The sequence below is a fragment of the Petromyzon marinus genome, chromosome 26, assembly GCF_048934315.1.
Source record: "Petromyzon marinus isolate PM22_M1 ecotype Great Lakes invasive population chromosome 26, UKy_Petmar_22M1.pri1.0, whole genome shotgun sequence".
Classification (NCBI taxonomy): Eukaryota; Metazoa; Chordata; class Hyperoartia; order Petromyzontiformes; family Petromyzontidae; genus Petromyzon; species Petromyzon marinus.
The window spans coordinates 2900553-2925650 of NC_133692.1; the positions used below are offsets into that span (position 1 = coordinate 2900553).

Genomic DNA, 25098 nt, shown 5'->3' on the forward strand with positions numbered 1-25098 from the left:
CCCAGGGGCCCATCGTCCATTCACTGTGCAGCTCTGGAATAGAGAGAGGGCACTGCCCATTAATTGTAGAGCTCGGAAGCTCGGAGGGCATTGTATAGGGTGGTCCAGATGTCTTGTGAGCCCCCCCCCCCATTTAATTATCTAAGACGTAATATTGTTTCAGGTTAGATTTATTTAAAGCAGAAATGAACATGCAAATAATTAAAAATGTCAGGGGTGAATTCATTGGGGGGAGGGGGAGTCACAAGAAATGTGGAACACCCTGTACACCCAATGCCATCGATGAGTGAACGCGCTTCTTAGATTTTGAGCAGTGGAGTTGTCAGAGCTGAGAGGGGAGGAGACACAAACTCGACGCTGGGGGCGGTGTTTGTGAGCCGTCTGCCCATCAGACATGTTGCGTTGCATCCCGTCGTGACGACGACGGCTCACCACGACGACTCACCACGACGACTCACCACGACGACGACTCACCACGACAACTCACCACGACAGCTCACCACGACGACTCACCACGACGGCTCACCACGACGGCTCACCACGACGACAGCTCACCACGACGACAGCTCACCACGACCCGGGAGTTTCGGCGTGGCGAGGCGGCTCCGTGCAGAGGGTTTACCTCCAGACTCTGGCAGCAACCGCTGCGGGTCCCACGCGCTGGAGACGACCGTCGGTAAAGTCGCTCGGACACCCCCCCCCCCCCTCGATTAACCACGGTGTTGGGGTAGTGGGGGCCTACCCCGTGGTGTTGGGGTCGACCCCGTGGTGTTGGGGTCGACCCGTGGTGTTGGGGTCAACCCCGTGGTGTTGGGGCAGTGGGGGCCGGCCCTGTGGTGTTGGGGCCGATCCCGCGGTGTTGGGGCCGATCCCACGGTGTTGGGGCAGTGGGGGCCAGGCCTGTGGTGTTGGGGCCGACCCCGTGGTGTTGGGGTCGGCCCCGTGGTGTTGGGGCAGTGGGGGCCGGCCCCGTGGTGTGGGGGTCAACCCCGCGGTGTTGGGGTCAACCCCGCGGTGTTGGGGTCAACCCCGCGGTGTTGGGGTCAACCCCGCGGTGTTGGGGTCAACCCCGCGGTGTTGGGGTCAACCCCGCGGTGTTGGGGTCAACCCCGCGGTGTTGGGGTCAACCCCGCGGAGCGGCCCGTGGTCAAGCTGTGTGCAGTCTACGGCGCAGCAGCTGTGGCCAGGGCCCAGGACTGTAGCCCTCACATAGACTGTAGCTCTCACATAGACTGTAGCTCTCACATAGACTGTAGCTCTCACATAGACTGTAGCTCTCACATAGACTGTAGCTCTCACATAGACTGTAGCTCTCAGACTAGCTCTCACATAGACTGTAGCCCTCACATAGACTGTAGCGCTCACATAGACTGTAGCTCTCACATAGATTGTAGCTCTCACATAGACTGTAGCTCTCACATAGACTGTAGCTGTCACATAGACTGTAGCTGTCTCATAGACTGTAGCTCTCACATAGACTGTAGCTCTCAGACTGTAGCTCTCAGACTGTAGCTCTCAGACTGTAGCTCTCAGACTGTAGCTCTCACATAGACTGTAGCTCTCACATAGACTGTAGCTCTCACATAGACTGTAGCTGCCTCATAGACTGTAGCTCTCACATAGACTGTAGCCCTCACATAGACTGTAGCTCTCACATAGACTGTAGCTCTCAGACTGTAGCTCTCACATAGACTGTAGCTCTCAGACTAGCTCTCACATAGACTGTAGCTCTCACATAGACTGTAGCGCTCACATAGACTGTAGCTCTCACATAGACTGTAGCTCTCACATAGACTGTAGCTCTCACATAGACTGTAGCTCTCAGACTGTAGCTCTCACATAGACTGTAGCTCTCAGACTGTATCCCACAGTGGCCCACGTCTATAGACTTGTGGCACTGTGAATGTTTCACACTAAATTGTGCCACATCACAGTAACTACTAGGGTCTTTAATATGTTCATTAGAGCAACGTAGAGATTGTAGCACCCCCCTCCCCCCCAATTAATTGACCCCTAACGAGTTTTTGCCTTTGCATATTAACCTCACAAAAAATAAAGTTTTAGATAATGAAATGGGGGGGGGGGGTCACAATACACCTGGACCACCCTGTACAATCAACTCAACTGTGTCTGGTTGTGAATTCGTGCCGTGTGCTGTCGTGCACTGTGACCACGGCTCTCTCGTCTCGTGTCTCTCCTACTCCCACCCCTCCTCTCACGATTATTCGCATCGGTTTGCAGACAACTGTGGAGGAGGGAAATTAAAAATCCTCCCGTCCGCGTGTTTATCAACGCCTGGCACCACGCACGTTAGAGCGCGCGCGTCCGTCGGTGGCCGCGTTTCGTATTTTATTTCTCTTAAATATTTGTAAATAAATCGAATTTCCTCCCGCGACGTGGCTCGTTCAGAGCACTTTTGCCCCCCCCCACCACCCCCAGCACCACCCCCCCAGCACCACCACCACCACCACCCCAGCACCACCACCCCCCCAGCACCACCACCCCCCCAGCACCACCACCACCACCCCCCCAGCACCACCCCCAGCACCACCACCACCCCCCCAGCACCACCCCCAGCACCACCACCACCCCCCCAGCACCACCCCCCCCCAGCACCAGCACCACCACCACTCCCAGCACCACCCCCAGCACCACCACCCCCCCAGCACCACCACCCCTAGCACCAGCACCACCACCACCCCCACCACCCCCCCAGCACCACCCCCCCAGCACCACCACCCCCACCACCCCCCCAGCACCACCACCACCCCCCCAACACCACCACCACCACCACCCCCCCAGCACCACCCCCCCACCACCCCAGCACCACCCCCCCCCCCCAGCACCACCACCCCCAGCACCACCACCCCCACCACCACCGCCATTCCGCACAGCCACACGGGGGAGATCCCCATGTCCATATCCAAGGGATGCCCCCACGACTCTTCGTGGATTAATTTAATTAAAATCGGTCGCTTATCGGCATTTATCAGCGAAACGATCAATAAATAACTATTGGGCGTCCACGTGGGTCACCTTGTGGCCGATCGGCATTAAAGGAGAGGGAAGGATTCCACCCCGTGTCAACTCACGCGGTTGACAGGTATGGGATTCGCCACAAATATCCCAAGTGACTCCTCTTATCCGGCGAAACGAGCCGTGTCACAGTGGAGGCCGTGAACAACAACAACAACAATAATTACGATGCCGTTTATAACGCCCCAGATTTTTTTGCAGACAAGTCAACAACTCGGAGGCGCGGAGCCACACTCAGGACTGCTCGAAAGCCCTGAGACCCAACACAGACAGAGGAGGCCTTTAGATGTTTCTTCAAAGTCAGAGTGCATATAGAGAGTTCCAGGTCGTGTGAGTGGGGGTCGTGGGGGTCGTGTGAATGGGGGTCCCGGGGGGTTCAGGGTCGTGCGGGTGGGGGTCGTGGGGGTCAGGGTCGTGTGGATCGAGTGAGTGGGGGGTCGTGTGAGTTTCCACCATTCCCTTTGCCCCGCCCCACCTCCTCACAGGATTAGCGCTTGCCCCGGCTTGGCCACCGTGCCCATGGCGAGATGTCTTCCTGCACCCTCGCTCCCTTCTCCCTCTCCCTCCTGCCGCTCCCAGGCAGGTCACCTGCGTGTGGCTCGAACGTGCCTGGTGCATCCAACCCGCGTGCGCTCGAGTGGCCGTTTGAACTATCTCAGTGCACGACGTGTTTTGTTTTATGTCACTTTGTCAAGGACTAACGCCACGTTCTCCCGAGACCACTGGGAACTGGGCTTATATATTTGAAGTTTGCGTGTCTCTCTATCCTCGTGGCCGCGTGGATTTTTCTCCGGGTCCTCCGGTTTTTCCCTCCACATTTAGAAACGTGCATTTGGAGTATTTGCCTGTTATAAATTTCCACGCGATAAGCCACTTGGTTGAACTATCATTTGTGTCAAGGTCGCTTCTGAAAAAGAGCCATATCGCTCAGTGGGCTTTACCTGGTAAAATAAAACATGGTTTAAATAGTTTAATTTGGGTTCTCCCAAATATGTTCTTACCAGTGAAAGTGTGTCACCCCCACCCACCCCTGACTGTTACTTGTACCCCTGGATTAGGTGCTGTTTTGGTTAGGTCACAGAACCGAACGGTATGAAAGAATAAAATTATACCGATAGCGAACTGGGCCACCCGTTTCGCAAGTAGGTTTGAAGCTTCTCTTAAAATCAAGGTTTGAGTTGAAAATGCACGGATATGCTTGTACCTTAACAAACATTTTGTTCGAAAAAAAATTAAGGGGTACAAATATTCAGAAAGGGGAACCAATATTCCCAAAGATTGCCTCCTGGGGGGAATTAATATTCACTTGACTCCTGCTCAGTTCGGCTCCAGGATGAAGAGCAGCAGGACTCAAGCCAGCAGTCCCTGTGCTTCATGAGCCACGAGGCTGTGTAGACCCGGTACCTACAGCGATCGGAGTATTTGGTTCTGCGTGTGGGCGAGAAGCCTGGTCGTAACGTTTTTGCGATCATCTGGCAAATGGAGTTAAGGGATTGTGCGAGGCTGTAGATGAGAGTGCAGGGGAGCTGGGTGGAGATGTGATGATGACAGTGGCGATGAGGGCGTCGGCAGCATCCGCGACAAGGAAGTGGCAGAAGTGGGAGATGCTGCAGAGGTGGCGGACAAAGGTTGTGCAAAGTAATTCAGAGATGCGGGAAGAGCCTTGTCGGACTTTTTCAAGCCGAGGAAGGTTTTCGGTAGGATGGAAACTTGCAGGAATATTTAGATCCAAGTACTTTCAGGATGGCAGTCTTGTGAGCTTGGAAATGTATTCATGGAGATGGAGGAATTGGCAAACCTGGTAATGCAGTGGACCAGGATTTATAGGCTGTGAGGGGTGAGTTTGGTCAATAGATTGAGGATATATGGAGACTTCTATTCGTGCTACCAAGCAAGTAGTTGTGTCCAAATGTGTCCATCCGTCATGGATGTTGTCAAGGGCTAGGGCGTATAATATTTGCTGTTCTATCACGTATCTCTGGGACTGCTCAATAGCGTGGTGTAGACATTCTATGTATGTTGAACTTCTTCCACGCTAATCGGAGGTGTGGGGGAAGCACAACTAAACACAAAAAACAGTTCTAAAGACAGTTTTAAATGTAGATTATTTAAAAGTTAATAGTTCCAGTGGCTTCCTAATTTCGGAAGAGCGTTCCAGACGGCCGCAGAAGTGCATCTGAAAGCGCGCGATGCGGCAACCGTCTTTGTTCGATGGCCAGCCAAAAGTCGTTGCTGTGAGGATGACCGGAGTTCGGGAAATGGTTTATGCTCCTAGAAGTGCTGATGAACAGATTGGACACATCCAGACCTCTTATCTACACCCCCCTCCCCCCCCCCCTCGAAATTGTTGCCTGCTCAACACTCGTCTGTGTGCATGGGTGTGTGTGCATGCTTGTGTGCATGTATGCATGCGCGTGTGTGTGCATGCTTCAACTTACGGTCGTGAAAACTCGCTGAGGAACAGCACTCCAGCTGACAATACCTTAGAGCCGTTTCACACATCCACCCGTGGAACTGCCAGTACTGCGCGGTGATGCGTTGATGAACGTACGAGAGGAGTGCACGAGAATCATTGGCAGCGATGTTTCCCCAGACACGTTTCTCAAGACTGGTTGGTTGGAGTGCCAATTTACTTGTTTCCCCAACCACTCGTTTTTAAAATATATATTTTTAAAAAAACACATAAATGCACCAGAAGTGCACCTTATCCGGTCAGATTGTTGAAGCTAACCAGGGTTGAACCATTGTTACGCTGTACTTCTACGATCCCACATCTATGCCAGTCACCTTTATCTCGTATTGTCAAAAAACCTCTCTCCAGCCTGCAGTGCAGAGGCCCTCATCCACCAGATGAGTGACAGAGGGGTTTCTGCACGTGCACAATACAAGTCTGCAAAACTCGCAACGAATGTTACACCATGGAATGAAGAGGAGAGCTGGAAACTTTTTTTTTATTTTACCAGGTAAGGGCCACCGAGATACACAGGTCTTTTTCAGAAGCGACCTGGCCACATATGATAGCTCAACAAAGTGGCTTATCATGTGGAAATTTAATAGGCGCAATATAATCTGAATGGACCCGAGGAAAATCCACCCGACCACAAGGAGAGAGAGACATGCAAACTCAAAGTATACAGCAGGTGTCAGGGTCCGGATGGGGGCCACAACTTCCTGTATACCAGGCGAGGTTGTTAACATCTTGCCACCGTGGTGCCAGAACCATCCCCGTCTGTCTGTGTGTGTGTGGTGCGCTGGCAGGCGAGGTTCTCCGATGCTGCGTGGGCTCGAGTTTGGTGGCGGAGGGGCGGCGGCCATGCCGTACCTCGTCGCGGGCGGCCTGGGTCTGCTGCTGCTCTACCGCCTCCTGCGCCGGTTGCAGCGCCGCATGCGCAGCCTCCACGGCAAGGTGGTGGTGGTCACGGGCGCCAGCTCGGGGCTCGGACTGGGTGCGTGTAACAGATCGCCATCATTGTCATCATCAGCCATGGTTTATCCCTCTGTATGTTTGCTGAACTTATGCACTGTACGTAGCCAACCGTGCTAATCGGAGGTGCGGGAGGAAGGACAAAAAACTCATCACAAAAAGCAGTTCTAAAGAAATGAGTTTTCAGTCTTCATTTAAAATTGCATAGCTCCAATGGATTCCTAATATCGGAAGGAAGAACGTTCCAGACGGCCACGGAAGGGCGTTTGAAAGCGTGCGTTGACCGTCCTTGTTCGACGGCACTTGCCCCAACAGCCCGTGTACCCTATATGGAGGATCTTTGTCTTCGTGTGCCTGTGCGTGCGCGATAGCATGTGCACGTGCGTTCCATGCGGAGGGAGCGAGGCTCGTGCTGTGCGGACGCGACCTGCGGAGACTCGAGTCTCTACGCGATGAGCTCTCGGAGAGAGTACGTATACTTGCTCCGCAGTCCACCACACACATACACACGTGACTCAGTGGCTCGGCTATCAGTGTGCAAGTGGTGCAATTGCACCAGGAGCTGAAAAGGCCCAATCATTCAGCTACAAGGGTAGGGGGTAAGGTAAATGGATGGGCCAGGGAGCTTCGTGACATTCCCCCCACAAAGGCCTAAACCAACCTCCACTCCGTCACTGTGCGTCACCCACAGGGCCCAGAGGACCGCACCCCACGCGTAGTGCCCTTTGACCTGGGCTCGCCTGGCGAGGTGGCGAGGGCGGCGGAGCGGGTGGTGGAGGCGTATGGCCGCGTCGATGTGCTTGTGAGCGGCGCGGGGATCAGCTACCGCGGGGAGGCGGCGCTCACCGCCATGGACGTGCACCGCCAGCTCATGGAGGTCAACTACTTTGGCGCCATCGCCCTCCTCACGGGTCAGTCGCCCCCCGCGCACGCATCTACGGATCTCGGCCGTCGGCCAACGGCGACTCGCGTGCGCTAGTGCATGCAGCAGCAGTCCAAGTCAAATAACGATTTGCTGCTCTGTATGTGTGGAGGAGCGGTAGTGTAGCGGTTAGTACGCTGTACTACGAACCCGGTGACCCCAGTTCGATTCCCGCTTACGGCCAACACCAGTGATGATTATCTGAACCGGTCCTGGGTCTCCCCTAGGTCAACTCAGCCTCAAATTAGTACTTGGTGCAGTGTGTAAACATTGCCGCTGGGGAGTCAAAGGCGGTCGGGCGTGGTGCTGTTCACCCACCCCCTTTGTCTTTGTGTGTACAAAGGCGGTCACCGCATCGTGCACTTTCAGATGCGCTTTTGTGGCCGTCTGGAACGCTATTCCTTCCGATATTGGAAAGCCACTGGAGCTATGCACTTTTAAATCTAGATCGAAAACTAATTTCTTTATAGCTGCTTTTTGTGTTTAGTTTGTCCTTCCGCCACCCCTCGCATTTAGCACGGTTGGCTACGTACGGTGTGAAAGAAGTTCAACATATGTACACATACGCATGTATGTTGAACTTAGCACGTAAGCATATGTTTTATTTAATGCAGACCGCCTTGTTGTGACTTTGGTGTCGCCCCATAACCCTGAGAGAGCTGTGCGTGCTGTGCGTGGCTACTCCAGCCCTCCTGCCGTCCATGCTGAAGCAAGGAGAGGGGCACATCGTGGCCATTAGCAGCGTGCAGGGTCGCATCGCCATTCCCTTCCGTTCTGCATGTAAGCATTTGAGCGACCTGCACGTCAACACACCGCTAGCACCGTGTACGCCACCGTACCGCGAGCACCGCGCACGCCAACACAGACCTGTTTCAGCACGGCGACGCAACCTGTCGCGATGACTCTGCGCGCAGATGCTGCCTCCAAGCACGCCACGCAGGCGTACTTCGACAGCCTGCGCGCCGAGGTGGCCGACTCGGGGCTGAAGGTGACGGTCGTGAGCCCCGGCTACATCCGCACCAACCTCTCGCTCAACGCGCTCACGGCCGACGGGACGCCATACCACGGTACGTGCCACGCGCCACGTGCCACGCGCCACGTGCCACACGCCACAGACAAAGAATCCGCCCCACTCCCTCCCGTAGCCTCAACAGACTATTGGGGCAAGTGCTGTGCACGCGTACAGTCTGTTCTCCTCAACGCTTTGGTTGTGTTTCCTAAGAACACCCCTTTATGAAAAAATCGCGTTATAAGCACGGTCCGCGATAACACGTGAGATGCTTAACGCAGGCCGAGCAAAGACTGAGGTGTGTGGGTAGCATCTCGTAGCATCCAGCACCATCCCAATGCCTTGAGATGCTTCGCCGGAGCAGCCGTATGACGGCTTATTCCGACTTGCGCGACGTAGTTCCGCTCTCTCAACCGCATTATATCAAGTTCGCAATCCACGTTATAAAAAAATGTGTTCCCCAATATATTAATCGCATTATATCCAATCCAACGTTATAAAAACATCACGTTATAGGAGAAGAGACTATTTATAAATGTGGGGGCAGCATCACGCCCGACCGCCTGTCTCCCTAGTGGCAATGTTTACACACTGTACAAGCTACTCATTTTAGGCCGAGTCGACCTAGAGGAGGCCCAAGACCAGTTGAGATATATTGTCAGTGGTGCTGCCCCTGGGCGTAGCGCAAGTAAATGATGGAGGAAGAAAAAAAACCCATAACAGAAAAATGAGTGCACCCTGGACACAAAATAGATTCAACAGCACATGGAGACATGCAGCACAAGCAAAGCTCTGGGCCTTATCCACACCCCCAGCTCAAAAGCACTGGGCATTTTGTCATTCAGACCACCGGCTCAGGCAAGCAGCGAAAGTCGCTCTCGACAGAATTCCTTCCATCGAAGGACTCATCAGTCCAGCAGCCATCCACAAATATGCAGAGGACTGTAACCTTCACACTATCGTAATCCCCGGGAGCAGTTGTCTCAAGGCAACAATGATTAAAATCTGTAAATGACTCGAAAAGCCATCACAAGAGCGAAAGGAGTGGGCGAGCAGGCCAGAAACACAATGCAGTTCTCAACACGCTTAAGAGATGTGCGTCGCGTGTACAAAAAGACTCAGCCTTATTCCCAAAACCGCCATCCTTCACTGCCCGACCACGGGCGCAGTGCTGCGTGCGTTGCACTGCATGCACCGTGCTGCCTTGCGCTACGTGCGTTGTGCTGTGCTGCGTTGTGCGCTGCGCTCGCGACGTGGTGCAGCGATGGACGCGAACACGGCGGGCGGGCGCTCCCCGGACAGCGTGGCGCAGGACGTGGTGGGGGCGGTGCTCGATGGCCGTGCCGAGGTGGTGTCGGCCGGGCTGGTGCCGACGGCCGCCGTCTACCTGCGCACCCTGCTCCCGTCGCTCTACTTCATCCTTATGGCGCGGCGCGCACGCTCCGATAGGAAAAAGGCCGAGCAGGCGTGACGGCGCCGCTGCTCTCCTCTCCCCCCACCCGCACATTACACGGAAAGTTGGAGATGCTGACAAAGCAGAATGAGATGGAGTTGGAACATGTATCTTTGTCCCGTATGTTGAACTTCTTTTGCACCGTACGCTGCCAAACAGTAAATCGGAGGTGCGATGCAATACGGACAAATGGAAGTGACCGAGAGACAATGACAGAGACATGGAGGCGTAGAAGGGGAAAGGCACAGAGACAGAAGTGTAATGTGCACATTGTGCATAGGGGTCGGTGAAGAGGGACTGAAGATAACTGTTTTTTGTGTTAAGTTTGTTGTCCTTCCCCCACACCTCCGATTAGCACGGTTGGCTACGTACGGTGCGAAAGAAGTTCAACATACAAGAGGGGCTGATAAATATGGACTCACAAGCTGCCCACACGTCCCTGTTGTGCTTTTATTTTTGATGCCTGTTTTGTGATTTCACAGTGGGTTTATTTTCATAAAAACAAATGCAATGCCAAGGTTATGCACAACTGGACAAGTACGCAAGGAAAGGTTAGAGTGAACTCCATGGCATGTATCCTCAATGCCAGGAAGGTTGGCCGTTGTTCCAGATGCAGCCGTGTTCCTCACCCCGGTCAAATCAATGTCAATCGTAAAACGAACATTTTAATATGCTCACAAAACGTATGCAGTAACAGTATCGCAAACTTAAAAAAAATGTACAATTAAATTCAATTTGGTGCTGCAGATTTTTATTTTGCCAAAGTTTAAAACACATAAGCTCTTTTAAATGTATTTGAAATGTCGCTTGGGGTGTCTGTAAAAGACACGTTGACTTGAAATGAAGTAGCATAATATTATGTTTCCAGACAATTAAAAGTCCATGGAACTGATTACAAAAATTGCATTAAATGCAGTAACGCAGAAAATAAAATCATTTGCTATTTTCACTTTGTCTGACGCTGCCTCGATTGGCGTTTTGAAAAATGCCGAGATTGACCGTTAACATGATTTCAGGTTTTCTATATTTATTGTTCATCGTTCATAGAGCACAAATGTGCATTTCATCACTGCTGGAGTCCAAGGTTTTACACATTTTATGCCTGTAATTTAAAACAGAACGCTCTACCCAAAACATAAAACAGCTCCTGGCACACACGCCTAGGATGCCAAAGGCGCTGGTGGCTCAGTGCTCTGGCACAACGACCACCACCACCACCACCCTCACCCCGAGCTACGGGACATGGGTTCCGTTCCGTTCCTCACGCCTTCCCCTCCTCACGCCTTCCCCACCGTGGGAGTTCACGGCACGAGCCCACGGTAGTGCAGCATCAGTCCTCCTCCTCCACCACGTTAGCAATGCTCATTTTAACACTTTCACTTTAGAGGTCTTTGTAAATCCACTGCTGGATGTGTTGTTCACGGGGCTTGTTTGACCATACTTCACCGTGCTTGCCAGTGGGTGTTGGTGAACGTATGTATGTGGTGTTGGCCACCCACCCCCTCGTGTGCCGTTTCTGGCCTTCATAGGTGCTACTCGCTAACAAAACTTGCCCCAACAGTCTGTTAAGGCTATACGGGGGATCTTTGTATGTTTAACTTATTTCGTTCGTAGCCAACCGTGCTAATCGGAGGTCCGGGAAGAAGTGGGGGTGGGGGGTGTCTCCAGGATCGGTTCGGATAACACTCGCCACGACCGGGAATAAAACTTGGGTCTCCGGGTTCGCGGTGCGGCGTGTTAACAACCACTGCCCCACCGCTCCACCCCGAGCCGCGCATTCGAGGCCCGGCACGGTGGCGGCACCACTGGGGACCGCCCGTGTCCGCTGCTCTCCTGGCCACGCTCCCCACCCCCCTCAGCTGCCGTGCTCGAGCAGCAGCTGAGGATCGTGCGATGTCACGAGCAGGAAGACGCGGCGGCTCAGCTCGGGCCCCACGCGGCGTGACGTCGCCACGACGCCCTCACCTCGCCGCACCAGCAGATCGGCGAGCAGGGCCGCGCGCTCGCGATCGCTCCCGCAGCGCGCGTACGCCTGCAGGGGCACGCAGCAGTAGCAGCAGGAGCAGCAGCAGTAGCAGCAGCAGTAGCAGCAGCACCGCGCATAGTGCACCGCATGCTCCGATTAGCACTTTGGGCGAGGTACAGTGCGGAAGAAGTTCAACGTGCGATTAGCGCTGCCGTGATACCGTTTTCACGCTGCGGTATAACATTTCACGACACCACGGTTGTACAGACAACAAAGCGATTTGCCGCTCAAGTAAACATTGAGGCGATGCAGATCTCCTGTTTCCAGCCCGGAGCCAGCGGTGGAAATTCCACATTCCTATGGTGGTGTGAGTCTCTCCATCGAACATCCACTGTTAACTTCCCCACAAAGAGGTATATAGATATTTAGTTCATATTCTTAGTTCTTTCGGTAAAGTCACGTTGAAGGGAAACAATAAAATATATATAAAACAATAAAAAATTTCACGACGTTTCTACCATAACAAACGGTCGTCAAACCGACACACCTGATGACGACCGTTTGTGTTATGGTTGCAACGTCGTGAAAATTTGTATTGTTTTATATATATTTTATTATTTTATTGTTTCCCTTCAACGTTACTTTACCGAAAGAGCTAAGAATATGAATTACTGCAGTCACGAAAGCTTTAAATCAAAAGATATTTAGTTTACAAAAACGTAATTGTGTTTCACATTTGTATTGTAATGTTTTTGTGCTTTTGTTCACTCGACATAACCCTGCCTAGAGTCTTCTAATCCGTAGGAAGGGTGCCGGGCGCACCCTGTCCTTGCTAGATATTAACATTTTACTTTCAAGCTAAAATACTCTTGGAAGCACAGATGAGAAGTAGCCATAATCTAACCTAAGGGAATACAATATGGCCATATATTACATTACACCAAGTAGTAATTTTTTACTTTACAAGATATAACATAAAATATGACCTCATAACTCGCTGGCCTGTGACGTGGCCAGAAGATGGTGAATTGGTTCATAAAGCTGCCTGGGTGGACATTTGAATATTGCCCCTTTCTATGCGTGGACTTTCACTGGCAACTCCACTTTGCTCCTACACACAAAACACGCCCCCCAAAATGGAAATTGGCTGAATACCACTCCATTGAGACACATTTGCCCAAATCCTTCTGAAAAAGTCTCAAGACTCGGGAAGACCATTTTGGATAATTCCCCGTTATTTACACGTGACAGCATTATTTCCAAAACAAAACGCGAGGGCCGCAAAGACAAAAGCAACGCGTCGTCATTAAGCAGCGCGGTTGGGCCTGAGGTATCCCCTTCCTGTCACCCCCCCCCCCCCCCCCGTGGCCACACGCACCTGCAGGAGGAGCCGGGGGGAGGGGAACGCGCGCACGATGGCACTCGCCATCTCGGCGCTCACGCGGTTCAGCTGCTGCAGCTGACGCTGCCACAGCTGCAGGTATCCACGGCCGTCGCGCTCCACGCGCACGCCGCCCGCCCCCTCGCTCTCCACACAGAACGCCAGGCCCGTCACCTCCCTCTCCCTCCTGCACACGACCCCCACGATGAATGTAGAGATAAACACAGGCACCGGAGCTGTGCACTCTTAAATCATCTCGATTGAAAGAAATTTCATACCTGCTTTTTGTGTTTATTTTTTTTGTCCTTCCTCCGCATCTCTAATTGGCACAGTTGTCTAATAAGTTCAACAAATGTATCGCAAAGGCAAAGATCTCCCATATAGCCTTAACAGACTGTTGTTAGTAAGTCTGAGCATTTCTTATTGCACACTCTTATGAGTCTAGTCCACCATCACGAACTCGCACTAATCACACATCGTCAGCTTTTTGGAACAACACCGTTTTAAAGTCTCTTGAAAAACTAGCTGTCATATCGCCGCACGAGGTTCACGTGCGGCGGGTACAGCAGATCATCGTGGGCTGCAGATCGTAGATGGCGTCGATTTGGGTCTGTCGAGACTGGTACACGCCGATCGGCGAGATAGGACGGCGTGGATTTATGCAGACTCTTGTAGACAAATAGGCACAGTTTGTAAGCAATTATGTATTTAATAGGTAGCTAGTGTAGCTTACTGGAATGGCACGCGAGGGGATGGGTGACCAGCACCACGCCTGGCAGCTTGTCTCCCTCGCGGTGATATTTACACACCGCACCATGTACTTGTTTCAGGCTGAGTCGACCTCGGGAAAGCTCAGGACCGGTTCAGATAATTGCCACTGGTGTTGGCCGTGAGCGAGAATTAAAATCGGGTCACGCCGGGTTCGTAGCAGAGCGCGCTAACCGCTGCACCACCGCTCCCCACTCACACACCCACGCCTCACCTAACTCACCGCCGCTCACATGGGCATCGCTGACCCCCACATCGGATCGCATCAAACGCCGGCGTTAATGTGCACAGCGTTGCTCGTGCCGTTAAAGCAAAGCGGAAACAGCTGCGCATCTCTCACTTGTAGGGAGCCACGGCGATGGCCTTGGTGAACATGGCCACAAAGTCGGCAAACTCCTTCCACGAGTCCAGAAAGCGCAGCGCCGTGCTGGTGTGCAGCTGCAGATCCACGAGCGCCTGGGGGACGGACACACGGGGGCACCCCGCACAAGCCTCCTCCTCTCTCCTTCTCCCCCATCCTGCCCCCCATCCTCCCCCCTCTCCTCCCCCTTCTCCTCCCTCCTCCCCACAGACGCAGCACACACAGAGGATATGCGCCCAGCCAGAGACGCCCAGCCTCACCTCCTCCATGTCCACCCGGGAGACGTCGACTTTAGCTGGCATTGCTCGCTTGTTCAACCGCCTCTCCCCCGACTCTTTACTCGGCTTCTGTCCCTTGGTTTTCTGGCTGTTGCATTTTCAAAAGAACATGGTCACCAATATGTGCAGGAAGGTCGTGGGTTCGATCCCAGTTTTCCAATAGACTTTAAAAGTGTTGTTCCAAAGAGCTGATGACGTGCGTATTCGTGATGGTGGACTGGGCTCATAAGAGTGTAAGATAAGAAATGCTCAGACTTACTCAATAACAATAGTCTGTTAAGGCTATATGGGGATCTTTGTCTTTGCTGTACGTATGCTGAATTTCTTTCACACCATACGTAGCCAACTGTGCTAATCAGGGGGAAGGACAACTAACTAAATACAAAAATCAGTTCTAAAGAAATTAGTTTTCAATCTAGATTTAAAAGTGCATAGCTCCGGTGGCTTCCTAATATCGGAAGAGCGTTCCAGACGGCCGCAGAAGCGCATCTGAAAGTGCGCGATGCGGTGATCGTCTTCGTTCGATGGCCAGCCAAAACCCGCTGCTGTAAAGATGATCGGAGTTCGTGTGATGGTGTATGCTATTTGACGAGATCAGCAAGGTATTGCGGTTCATTTGTGGCAAGCACTTTGTGTGTGACGAGTGCGACCTTATAACGCATTCGTTCGGCAACCGGAAGCCAATGCAACTCGACGAGTCGGATATTTTAGTGCCCGTTGGCTTTCTCACACCCATGGGACTTTCTCAAACCCAAGTAGTCCCATGGGTGTGAGAAAGCCGTGCACCAGCCGATGTGCCTGTGGCCCCTCACTTGAAATACTTGTCGACGTCCACGACGGCCAGCGTGAGGGCGCAGTGTGGATGGGCCGCCATCACCGTGGAGACAAACCCCCTGAGTGAGAGGTGGCAGCCGCTGTCCCCGGAAGATGCCACCTGCTGACGACACGGAGAGGAGAGAAAAATCGCAAATCGCTTCCGCGAGACTCAAAAGGAAAAAGCACGTCGGTTGGTTAGATCCCTTCGACACAAGCTTCATCACTCAGCTTGCCCATTAACACTCCATGAGCATGCAGCTAAGACTACAGTGCTATTAACTCACCCTATAATTTTCAAACCGTACAATAAAATGTAATAAAAAGAATACTTAGGGACTTGGCAGCGGTATAGAATCAGAAGCAACACAAATCACTGTCCCTGAATGCCTGAGTCTCAAGATTTTTCAGGAGGGTCCTGCATTCAAATTCTTGTTTGGTTAAAAAAAAGGAAAAATTATTTTTTTACATGAGAGGCAACTGGAGAGCCATGAGAAAACCTGCCCCACACGAGGTGGCTACACTGAAAAAAACCCGCAGAGATACGCTCATAAACATTTTCTGTACTTTAATATCCTGTCCCCCCTCTTAGCCCATTATGCATGTACATATCGTTGAACTTATTTTGCACCGTACGTAGCCAACTGTTGCTAATCTGAGCTGGACACACAGATAACGATGATGTCCGTATCATTCACCCGCCAGACACATATCTACAAACTTCCCAAGGGAGAGGGGGCAGCCCCAAAATATCAAGCTTTTTGGGCCCGACATTAACATAAAACCATTCATTGTAATTTCTCTGTTAAATATCAATCAAATACCGATTTTTTTTTGGAAAGGGTGGTGGGGGAGGAGTTCCATTCCCCGCCCCGCAACCCGCGGATCTGCCACAGCTACCTTCACCCTGCTGCATGACCAGTGTGCAGCACAAACGCAGGGATGGTTTTGCAGCCTGCCCACCTGCTTGTGTGCGTCCACCATGGCAATGAAGTCCAGCACTGGGACCACAACCACGACAGGCTTCTCCTCTTCATCACTCTCCAGGCTGCTTGCCTACAGAAATCAAAATCAAGATAACACAAAATAATCGTTCGTGTGGTTGAAAATACAAGTAAGAAAATATGTTTATAATACACCTCATTTATCTGTCCACTAAAAAATATTTTATTAAACCTCCCCATGGTCACACTTCTTTCTGAGAGTGCATTTGTCAAACAGCATTGGTGTAATATTACAGACACTCCAGGACTGGTTTTGACATTCAGTGTCTCACCAGTAGTTTGAACTATCCGAACGTAACGCTTTCTTTGACGTTCAATGTCGGGGGATAGCGCGAACGCAGTCCCCCACTACCACAAATTATACAGTCGAGTTTCCCGCATTTGGGGAAATCGCAGGGGTCAACCCTCCCGCAGTGCAATGGAAGAGCCTCGCCCTGTGAGGACCACCTGTGTGATCATGGTGCCTCCCCTGTCAGGTAAGTATGAGTTGGGCTGCTCCATCGCAGCCTTTCCACGGCGAGGCGCTTTCCTCTACGCTATGGGAACCAATTCCTTTCAAGCAAATACACGGCTAAAATGTAGCCGCTCGTATATTTAACGAGTAAATATGGTAACATTTACTCGTAAATATGGTAACATTTACTCGTTCAGTATCTTTCTATTCAGTTTTTTTATGTGGTCTTTAAAATTAAAATGCCGCATGGCATCATGGGATTTGTCTAAGCCCCCCCCTACATCACCCACGTGACTTGGCAGATCCACGCACGTACAAAGATTCGATTTTTTTTTTCTCACGAAGCGACGTCGCGGGAGACGAGTTAAAGGAAGAACACAACAATAATAATTATTTAAAAAATGGCAATGTCATATTTTGGAACAGGGGTCCTAAACGCATTCAACCTGAGAAACCATTTTTACACGGCAAAAAAATACAACAGCTGATGACGACAAAGGTGTTGCAATTGAAACGTCGTGATATTTTTAATCACTTTATTTTTATTTTTTCTATCTACCTGACTTTACCGAAAGAACCATAGAATAAGGAAGGGAAAAAGCTTTTGTTGTATTTTATCTATTTAAAAAAATGTTGACACGTCCCATTGGCCACAACCTCCTGGGAGTATGTTTTTAAAACCACACTGGTGAATACAAGCAAACTCAGGGACTGCTTTTGTGTGTATGTTGAACTTCCGTCGCACCGTACATAGCCAACTGTGCTAATCGGAGGTTTTGACATTCGCTTTCTCATCAGCAGTCAGGATTGCTGATGAACTGCCAGATGTTTAAAGGCAAGGACCCCCACAAAGCAACTTAATCAGATGGCCTCGTTTTGAATCTCCCTGGGGAATGTAATTCACAGGTTGAGAATTACTGGTTGAGGCGGAGGTCGTGGGTTCGATCCCGACCCCGATGCCTGCTGTATATTTGGAGTTCATACTCTTTGGTTCTTTCGGTAAAGTCACGTAGTTAGAAATAAAATAAAACAAATCACGACGTTTCGACCGCAACACAAGTGGTCGTCATCATATTTCTACCCACGTGACTTTACCGAAAGAACCAAAAAGTATTGATTTCTGCAGTCACGAAAGCTTCAAATCAAGATATTTGGAGTTTTCAAAATATCCGTCCGCGGTCGTGTGTATTTTTCTCCGAGTCCTCCGGTTTTTCCCTCCACATGTCGAATCGACGTTTACTGTACTTGGCTGTTATAAATTTCCACGCGATAGCTCACCTCGTTGGGCTATAATTTTAGGCCAGGTCGCTTCTGAAAAAGAACCATATAGCTTAGTGGGCCTTACCTGGTAAAATAAAAAAAAGTTTGTAGTATTTTTTGCTTCAAGCAATGGAGGATTCACCTCTGCCGCGGCGAGGCCGGGCAGGCTTCTGCGCCAGCCGATGCTGCGCTGCACACGGCGCCCAGCGATGACACAACGCGACTCAAGGGCCTGCAATGCCGACAGCACCAAGCCTCCCCCCTCGGCCTCCAGCACTCCTGGCGCGCACACACACACACACACGTGCGCGTTGTATGGCAATTGTGAGCTCAACGGATTACGCACCCATACTACACAAATGCAGCACACCCACTCCGAAAAAAAAAAATTACATGCATGAAGTGGCCAAGTGGCTCAAGGCGCCATGGCGGCGAGATGTTAACTACCCTCGCCTGGACACAGGGCGTGGGTTTGATCCCGACCCTGACGCCTGTTGTATATTTGCAGTTTGCATGTCTCTCTCCCCATGGTCGTGTGGATTTTTCTCCAGATCCTCCGGTTTTTCCCTCCACATTTAAAATTAACGTGCGTTTAGAGTATTTGGCTGCTATTAATTTCCACATGATAAGCCACTTTGTTGAGTTATCACTTGTGGTCGGGTCGCTTCTGAAAATGAGCTATATAGCTCTTGTGGGTCTTACCTGGTAAAATAAAAATAGTTTAAACAAAATCAAAAGTTTGATTTTAATAAAAAGTAAGATTTGCAACCATTAAGCAAGCCACTGTTGGATGAAGACCTCCCCAAACCGTGTCAGTTATGGGTGTTGTTTGACCATACTTCACTCTGCTGGTCAGTGCGGGTTCGTGAAGGGGACCGTCAGGACCAGTTTAGGTATCACTCGCAATCAATGCTCGCCGTAAACTGAGACATTGAACTCGGGTCGCAAGATTCGTCGGTGCAGTGAGTTAACCATTTGTGCCACGAGAAATATAAGAGGAAAATACAGGACGGGTAACAGAGTGCGGCACCTGGGTCCACGCACACGGCCATGTGCTTCATACACTCCTCGGGCCGCTGAGCCTTGATGAGGGCGGCGGTGGCCTGCCTGCCGGCCCTCTCACGCTCTTTCTCCTGCTGCGCCTCTACGCGCCGTGTGCTCTGCTCCTCCCGCTGAGCCTTCTTGCCTCCCCGTGCCTCTTCCTCTTGCTTATTCTTCTCTTGCGGATGCTGCTGCTGTCGTCGAGGCAGCTTCGACGTTGGGACAGAGGCTCCACAATCTCAACAAGAGAATCCACAGCGAAACACCCAATGGTCACATCCTCATCCAGGGTTCAAGTCAAGTCAGTGACTGATGTCGCCTCACTTCTCACCTGTCTGTATGTATGTGCATGTTAAACTTCGTTTGCACCTTACGTAGCCAACCATGCTAATCGGTGGTGTGAGGGAAGGACAACAAACTAAACACAAAAAGCAGTTCTAAAGAAATTCGTTTTGAATCTAGATTTAAAAGTAAATAGCTCCAGGCGGCCACAGAAGCGCATCTGAAAGCGCGCGTGGCACGGACGGTCATCTGCAACAACTGAGATCCCTCAACTGTTGCAGATGACATCAGGCCTCATACGTCTGATCTTACAGTCCACTAGAATCCGGATATAAGCATACCCCTGGGAAGCAAGCCCAACTGTGCTTATATTGAAAGTAGTGTGCTCATATCAGAAGTTTCCCTTCTTCCTACAACCGGCGTCATGCTTACATAAGGTGTGCTTTTATCCAACTCTGAAGTGTTGCGGTGGTTGGTGAACGTTCAGACACTGAGAAGCAGCAGCTACTCCTCTCTCAAGCATTGTAAGAGTGTTGTCACCCCAACGGAGGCTCGTCTGTTACTAGCGAGGTCAAAATGACTCAACTACCATGTTGCGGGTGCCAATTGTTTATCCATTTTTGTGCAATTGCGCGAAACTATTTTCTCTTCTACACTTTTCCCACTCGTCTGCTTGCTGGCCTCATTAATAAATGCTATCGGATGTTAAAGAGGCGTTCACAGTAATAGTTTTTGCGTACTCACCTGCTACCGTCTGGCAGCGTTTTCGCATGAGTCCATCTCTATCTATCTCCACGCCCAGAGCGTCCCTTGGCTTTCGATGCGAGAGGGAGATCGAGGGGCCTTCATCACCAACGGACAAGGCCACTGGTCCCAGCAGCAGCTGCCCACTCCGACCGAGTGACGTCCGCGGCTCCCGCACTTTGGTCCAGCTCCCCGCACCAACGTCAACAATGTCCCCAACGTCGTCTTCGCTCAACGTGAGCCCGGTTCTAGTGTCGCTGCCGCCGCCTCTGACCCCACAGTCCTCCTGCCGCCGTTTTTTATCCAGCCTCTCCCTGATCCTCTTCATCACGTCCTCATCAGAGTCCGAGTCGTCCCGGAGGAGATCGATGCTCGTCGCCCCGTCCTTTGCGCCGCCCGGCAAGGCCCGCGCGATGGGCGCCTGCATCCTCAGCCTCTGCGCGAGGGGGCCGACGGGCAGCTCGTCCTCGCTGGACGACGACAGCTCCAGCAGCGCCATGCCAGGGGGTGGGTGGGGGTGGTGGACTCAGCCAGGCGATCCCTGCATACGGCACAGAAAATGGCGTGAAAAACAATCTTTGCTAGGATCTCGCGGGCACGCGCGCTACACCAACGGCTGGGTCCGTCTTCGGCAGGACCTCTGGGAGACTCCCCTTGACATTTGAATCATTTGGCGGGACCCTGGGGTCCCGCAAAAATCAGGTCAATAATTATAATTTTTGAGTCCGCCCACTCGTGACCCCGACAGCAACGCGCCGCCCGCCCAGACTCGCGCCAACAAGCTCCAGCAGCAGGCGGTGATCAACACGATAGGCGCCACCCCACCGGCCAAACGCAAGCCCGGGGGGCTTCCGCCGCAGTCGCGCGCGGCGACGACGCCCTCCGGTCAGCCGTCGATCCTCAGCTTCTTTGCCAAGGCGAGCCCGCCCCCGCAGTGAATTTAACGTGTTTATGTAATTTTTCAACTTTTTACGAAACTTAGTGCCCCGAGTAGCTCTCGACGAGGCCAATCGATTGACGCTAGTTTTGTTGTCGGTAAGACGAAACTCGTGTCGCTAAGCGGTTTTTCCGACCCCGGTGCAGTGATGGGACCCCAGGGTCCCGCCAATTGCTTCATTTGCCTTTTGTTACATTGAGAGAAGTTCGCCGAGGCTCCGCTGAGACCATTCTCAGAGACAAGTCCACTGAGACAGAGACGGACTAACAAGTCCACTGAGACAGAGCATACACTTGTACTGTATGCCGTTCAGAGAGACACGCAAGACGTTATAAACACTGGACAGTATAACGTTTACAATGTAACGCTGTGTGTGTGCAACGTTTATAATACTCTTTGGTTCTATTCGGTAAAGTCACGTAGGTAAAAAAATAAAATAACAAAAATCACGACGTTTCGGCCACAACACAAGTGGCCTTCATCAGGTGAAGGGACCGTGATGTCATGAGGACAGCGTTGGAGTGAAAACAGCCAAACCAAAGAGTATGGATCCTTGCAGTCACGAAAGCTTCAAATCTAGAATTGATAACCTCTACGGGGAGGGCTTTCACCTATCTGTTAGAGTTTTCAACAGACAACGGAACAAGAAGTCAAAGCTCATCGAGACGCTGACCTTCTATGCTAATTCCTTTGTCAAAGCGTTTCGCTTCCTCCCACACAGCTTAAAGGACGCGACCTGGGCTTGGCTGTTTTCACTCCAACGCTGTCCTCTGGACAGTCCGGTCCCTTCACCTGATGAAGGCCACTTGTGTTGTGGCCGAAACGTCGTGATTTTTGTTATTTTATTTTTTACCTACGTGACTTTACCGAATAGAACCAAAGAGTATGGATCCTTGCAGTCACGAAAGCTTCAAATCTAGAACGTTTATAACGTTTACAATGTAACGCTGTGTGTGCAACGTTTACAATGTAACGCTGTGTGTAAGCACGTGTTGGGGGTGCATCGGAACTCACACGTGGACGGGAGTCCGGTTCAGTCTTGCTCCACGTCCGCGACTTTGATCAGCCCGACACCAACCGAGCCGGGACCACCTCTGAACAAATCACTTCACAAACAAAGGCAAAGATTTACCCCCCTCCCCTCCGTATAGCCTTATCACACTGTTGCTACTCGCTAACAGCAATGGCTGTTAGCGAGCACCTATTAAGGCCGACACAGCACACGAATCATGTGGGTGGCCAGCACTACACCCCGGCCGCCTTTGTCTCCCTAGTGGCGATGTTTTTACACACCGCACCAAGTACTCATTTGATAATATAGGTGGGGGGGGGGGTTAAATCGCGTAAACGTGTTGTTAAACCCGCCACCACTTAAACAGAACGTGGCCAATTCGTCACTAGTACAGCACACCAGTGTTGGACAGCAAAGCCACAACATTTACAATCAGTACGACGTTTCGCCAATAATTACAAACGGCATCATCAGGCGGACAGCCAGATTTGTGGACAAATCCTCCTTGACTTAAAGCTTTCGTGATTGCAGGAATTCAAATTATTTGGGTCTTTCGGTAAAGTCACGTAGTTAGGTAAAACAAAAATAACAAGAAAAAACTACGTTTCGATCGCAACACACGCGGTCGTCATCAGGAACGCTTGCGTTGCGATCGAAACGTCGTAGTTTTGTTATTTTATTTGAACCTAACTGCGTGACTTTACCGAAAGACCCAAAGAATAGCCAAATCCTCCTGTTTCGTTCCTTAACTGGATGACATTGGTCGCGAAAGCCCGTAGCGTTAAAACGAATCGTAGATGCCAAGTCAATGTAAGGGGGGGTGGGGAGGCCCAGGAGCGGCTCACACGAGCGGGACTCGAACTCGGGTGGGCCCAGGTTCGTCGACGCAACTCGCGCCACCACTAAACTATAACAAACTATTTGTTAACCTCGCCACTGCAACGGAGCACCAAGAGTTGCTACTCGCGCGTGTCGCTGAACTTCTTTCGCGCCGTACGCGGCCGCCCGCGCCGACGTGGAGGTTACGGGGGGGGTGGGAGGCAGTAGCGGCCTCTTCAAAGTTGGCGTCAACTCCGTGAGCCCCGTAGGCCGGCCGCTGCCGTGCCCGTGGTTTAAGCGACGGCAGCTTTGTACACACGCACGCAACAAGTCAAGCGTCGAGAGCACGGGCCGCGAAACGCCAAGCATACCAGCAACAAACAGCACTCATCGACGTGGTGGTGGTGGCGCTGCTGTAAAGAGACGCACGTTTTGTTTATCGTAATCGCGCCTCGGGAGAATGGCTCGCTGGCTGTGGCTGTTTCCCCGCTGTGTGTGTCCGCGCTCACGGTGGTTAACTAGTGGTGAAGTAGTGGTTAACTAGTGGTGAAGTAGTGGTGAAGTAGTGGTTGACTAGTGGTTGACTAGTGGTTGACTAGTGGTGACGTAGTGGTTAACTAGTGGTGAAGTAGTGCTTAACTAGTTGTGAAGTAGTGGTTAACTAGTGGTGAAGTAGTGGTTAACTAGTGGTGAAGTAGTGGTTAACTAGTGGTGAAGTAGTGGTTAACCAGAGACGTTGCCCCGCGTTACCGCCGGAGTTAACCTCCCGCGCGTGACGTCACCCGCGAGCGCCACGCCCATTGGTCAAAAGCGCTGCACCACAATTGGCGGGAAGGAGAAGAAAAAAACGAATCGGCAGGAATCGATTCACGACTACCCCCATCTTGGTCAAAGATCGATTCGCGCGGGATTCTGTCAATGGGTTTTTTTTACGATTCACATTTATTGTACTACGCACATTGTCCGGTTCGTGGAGATGTTCTACAAGTTGCACAGGGGCAGATGGTGAAGCGTGTAAACGATACTCGGATCCGTCCTGTAAAATCAATTCACGCGTACGATTCACCCGTTTGGAATCGATTATTATACTACTGTGTGCAAATCAAACATTTACATTTACGACAACGAAGTTTTTTCAAAGGCGACGTAGAAACGGACGTTCTCCTGCATTAGATGTTGATTTTCTGAAAGGTGAAACGGACATTATAAAGGAGACGAAAATAAATATTCTCACAGCTGTGGTTTTCACACCTGATGATGATTGCTTGTGTTGCAGTCGAAACGTCGTGAGAATTTTATTGTTTTATATTTGTATTGCTTCCCTTCTACGTGACTTTACCGAAAGAACAAAGAATATGAATCCCTGCAGTCACGAAAGCTTTAAGTAAAAATATCTCAAGACCTGTTTTGTTACCAACAATGGTAATGTATTACACCGATGCTGCTGATAAGAATTCGCTCCCCAGGCGGTTGTGTGTAACCAACCAGGCATATTGTCAAGAGATATTCTTAACGAACGCAAACGATTCATTCGTAAAAAACACACACAAGGGTGTGTGGGTGAAGCAAAACATTTGAACAGTTATGCATTGACCGACTGTGGTTGGCCGAAAGTACACCTAGCCTGGCACACGCGCACTGCCTCTGGTGGCTCAGAAAGTTGTTGTTGTTGCTGCTGGTGCAGCGCGACCTCTGCAATGCCTCCCGCGCGTCACGTGACCCTCGAGTCTCGCGCGTCACGTGACCCTCGAGTCTCGCGCGTCACGTGACCCTCGAGTCTAGCGCGTCGTCGTCACGGCGCGAGACACGAACATCCGCGGTGTCCCGCCGCGGATGTTCGTGTCTCGCGCCGGACACGAGAGGGTCACGCGCACGGGGGGGGGGGGTGTGGGGGGGATCGCGTGGGGGGTGGGGGGGTCACGCGCGTGGGTGGGGGTCACGCACATGGGGGGTGGGGGGGTCACGCGCGGGGGGGAGGGGTCGCGGGGGGAGGGGGGGTCACGCGCGCGGGGAGGGGGGTCACGCGCGGGGGGAGGGGGGGGTCAAGCGCGGGGGGTGGAGGGAGGTCACACACGCTGGTGGGGGGGGGGTCACACACGCGCCATGGGGGTCACGTGGAGCGGAGGGCAGCAGC

General features: G+C 51.7%; 3 protein-coding genes, 1 long non-coding RNA gene and 1 other non-coding gene across 8 annotated transcripts in view; 3 read left to right on the forward strand and 2 right to left on the reverse strand.

Moving 5' to 3' along the window:
* The first annotated feature begins 313 nt into the window (after positions 1–313).
* Positions 314–10793, forward strand: DHRS7B (dehydrogenase/reductase 7B). The gene is made up of 7 exons (XM_032961082.2): positions 314–676; positions 6295–6482; positions 6832–6929; positions 7152–7371; positions 8070–8162; positions 8297–8449; positions 9654–10793. The coding sequence occupies exons 2-7, from the start codon at positions 6308–6310 to the stop codon at positions 9860–9862; spliced, it is 948 nt and encodes a 315-aa protein (XP_032816973.2). The 5' UTR covers positions 314–676; positions 6295–6307; the 3' UTR covers positions 9863–10793.
* On the reverse strand, positions 10579–23783 carry LOC116946157 (structure-specific endonuclease subunit EME1-like). 4 transcript variants are annotated; one of them, XM_032961075.2, is made up of 11 exons: positions 23394–23783; positions 22148–22239; positions 20197–20737; positions 19160–19408; positions 18272–18408; positions 16375–16467; positions 15411–15535; positions 14581–14686; positions 14300–14415; positions 13189–13378; positions 10579–11876 (listed from the first exon to the last, which is right to left on the reverse strand). In XM_032961075.2, the coding sequence occupies exons 3-11, from the start codon at positions 20693–20695 to the stop codon at positions 11700–11702; spliced, it is 1692 nt and encodes a 563-aa protein (XP_032816966.2). In that variant the 5' UTR covers positions 20696–20737; positions 22148–22239; positions 23394–23783; the 3' UTR covers positions 10579–11699. The 4 variants fall into 4 exon arrangements, with proteins under 4 accessions (XP_032816966.2, XP_032816965.2, XP_032816968.2 ...); XM_032961074.2 differs by having other exon boundaries at positions 23336–23783; XM_032961077.2 differs by having other exon boundaries at positions 15411–15532; positions 23336–23782.
* Positions 13158–16602, forward strand: LOC142929180 (uncharacterized). The gene is made up of 2 exons (XR_012945391.1): positions 13158–13290; positions 14531–16602. It is a non-coding gene; the product is annotated as an uncharacterized LOC142929180 (long non-coding RNA).
* Positions 16736–16899, reverse strand: LOC116946372 (U1 spliceosomal RNA). Its single transcript, XR_004403530.2, has one exon. It is a non-coding gene; the product is annotated as a U1 spliceosomal RNA (small nuclear RNA).
* LOC116946160 (protein HID1-like) overlaps positions 22967–25098 on the forward strand; it is a 33970-nt gene continuing 31838 nt past the window's right edge. The window contains exon 1 of the mRNA XM_076069858.1: positions 22967–23021. The gene's annotated coding sequence lies outside the window, so the exon portion shown is untranslated. The remainder of the gene's footprint in view (positions 23022–25098) is intronic.

Excerpts from the sequence above, each read along its gene's own strand:
- DHRS7B (XM_032961082.2), top strand. The coding sequence starts at position 6,308 with ATGCTGCGTGGGCTCGAGTTTGGTGGCGGAGGGGCGGCGGCCATGCCG. Across the intron at positions 6,930-7,151 it reads GCGATGAGCTCTCGGAGAGA|GGCCCAGAGGACCGCACCCC; the intron begins GTACGTATACTT and ends CGTCACCCACAG. Across the intron at positions 8,450-9,653 it reads CGACGGGACGCCATACCACG|CGATGGACGCGAACACGGCG; the intron begins GTACGTGCCACG and ends GACGTGGTGCAG.
- LOC116946157 (XM_032961075.2), bottom strand. The coding sequence starts at position 20,695 with ATGGCGCTGCTGGAGCTGTCGTCGTCCAGCGAGGACGAGCTGCCCGTC. Across the intron at positions 18,409-19,159 it reads GGCCGTGTGCGTGGACCCAG|GAGTGCTGGAGGCCGAGGGG; the intron begins GTGCCGCACTCT and ends TGTGCGCGCCAG. Across the intron at positions 13,379-14,299 it reads ATCGCCGTGGCTCCCTACAA|GAGGGAGAGGGAGGTGACGG; the intron begins GTGAGAGATGCG and ends GGTCGTGTGCAG.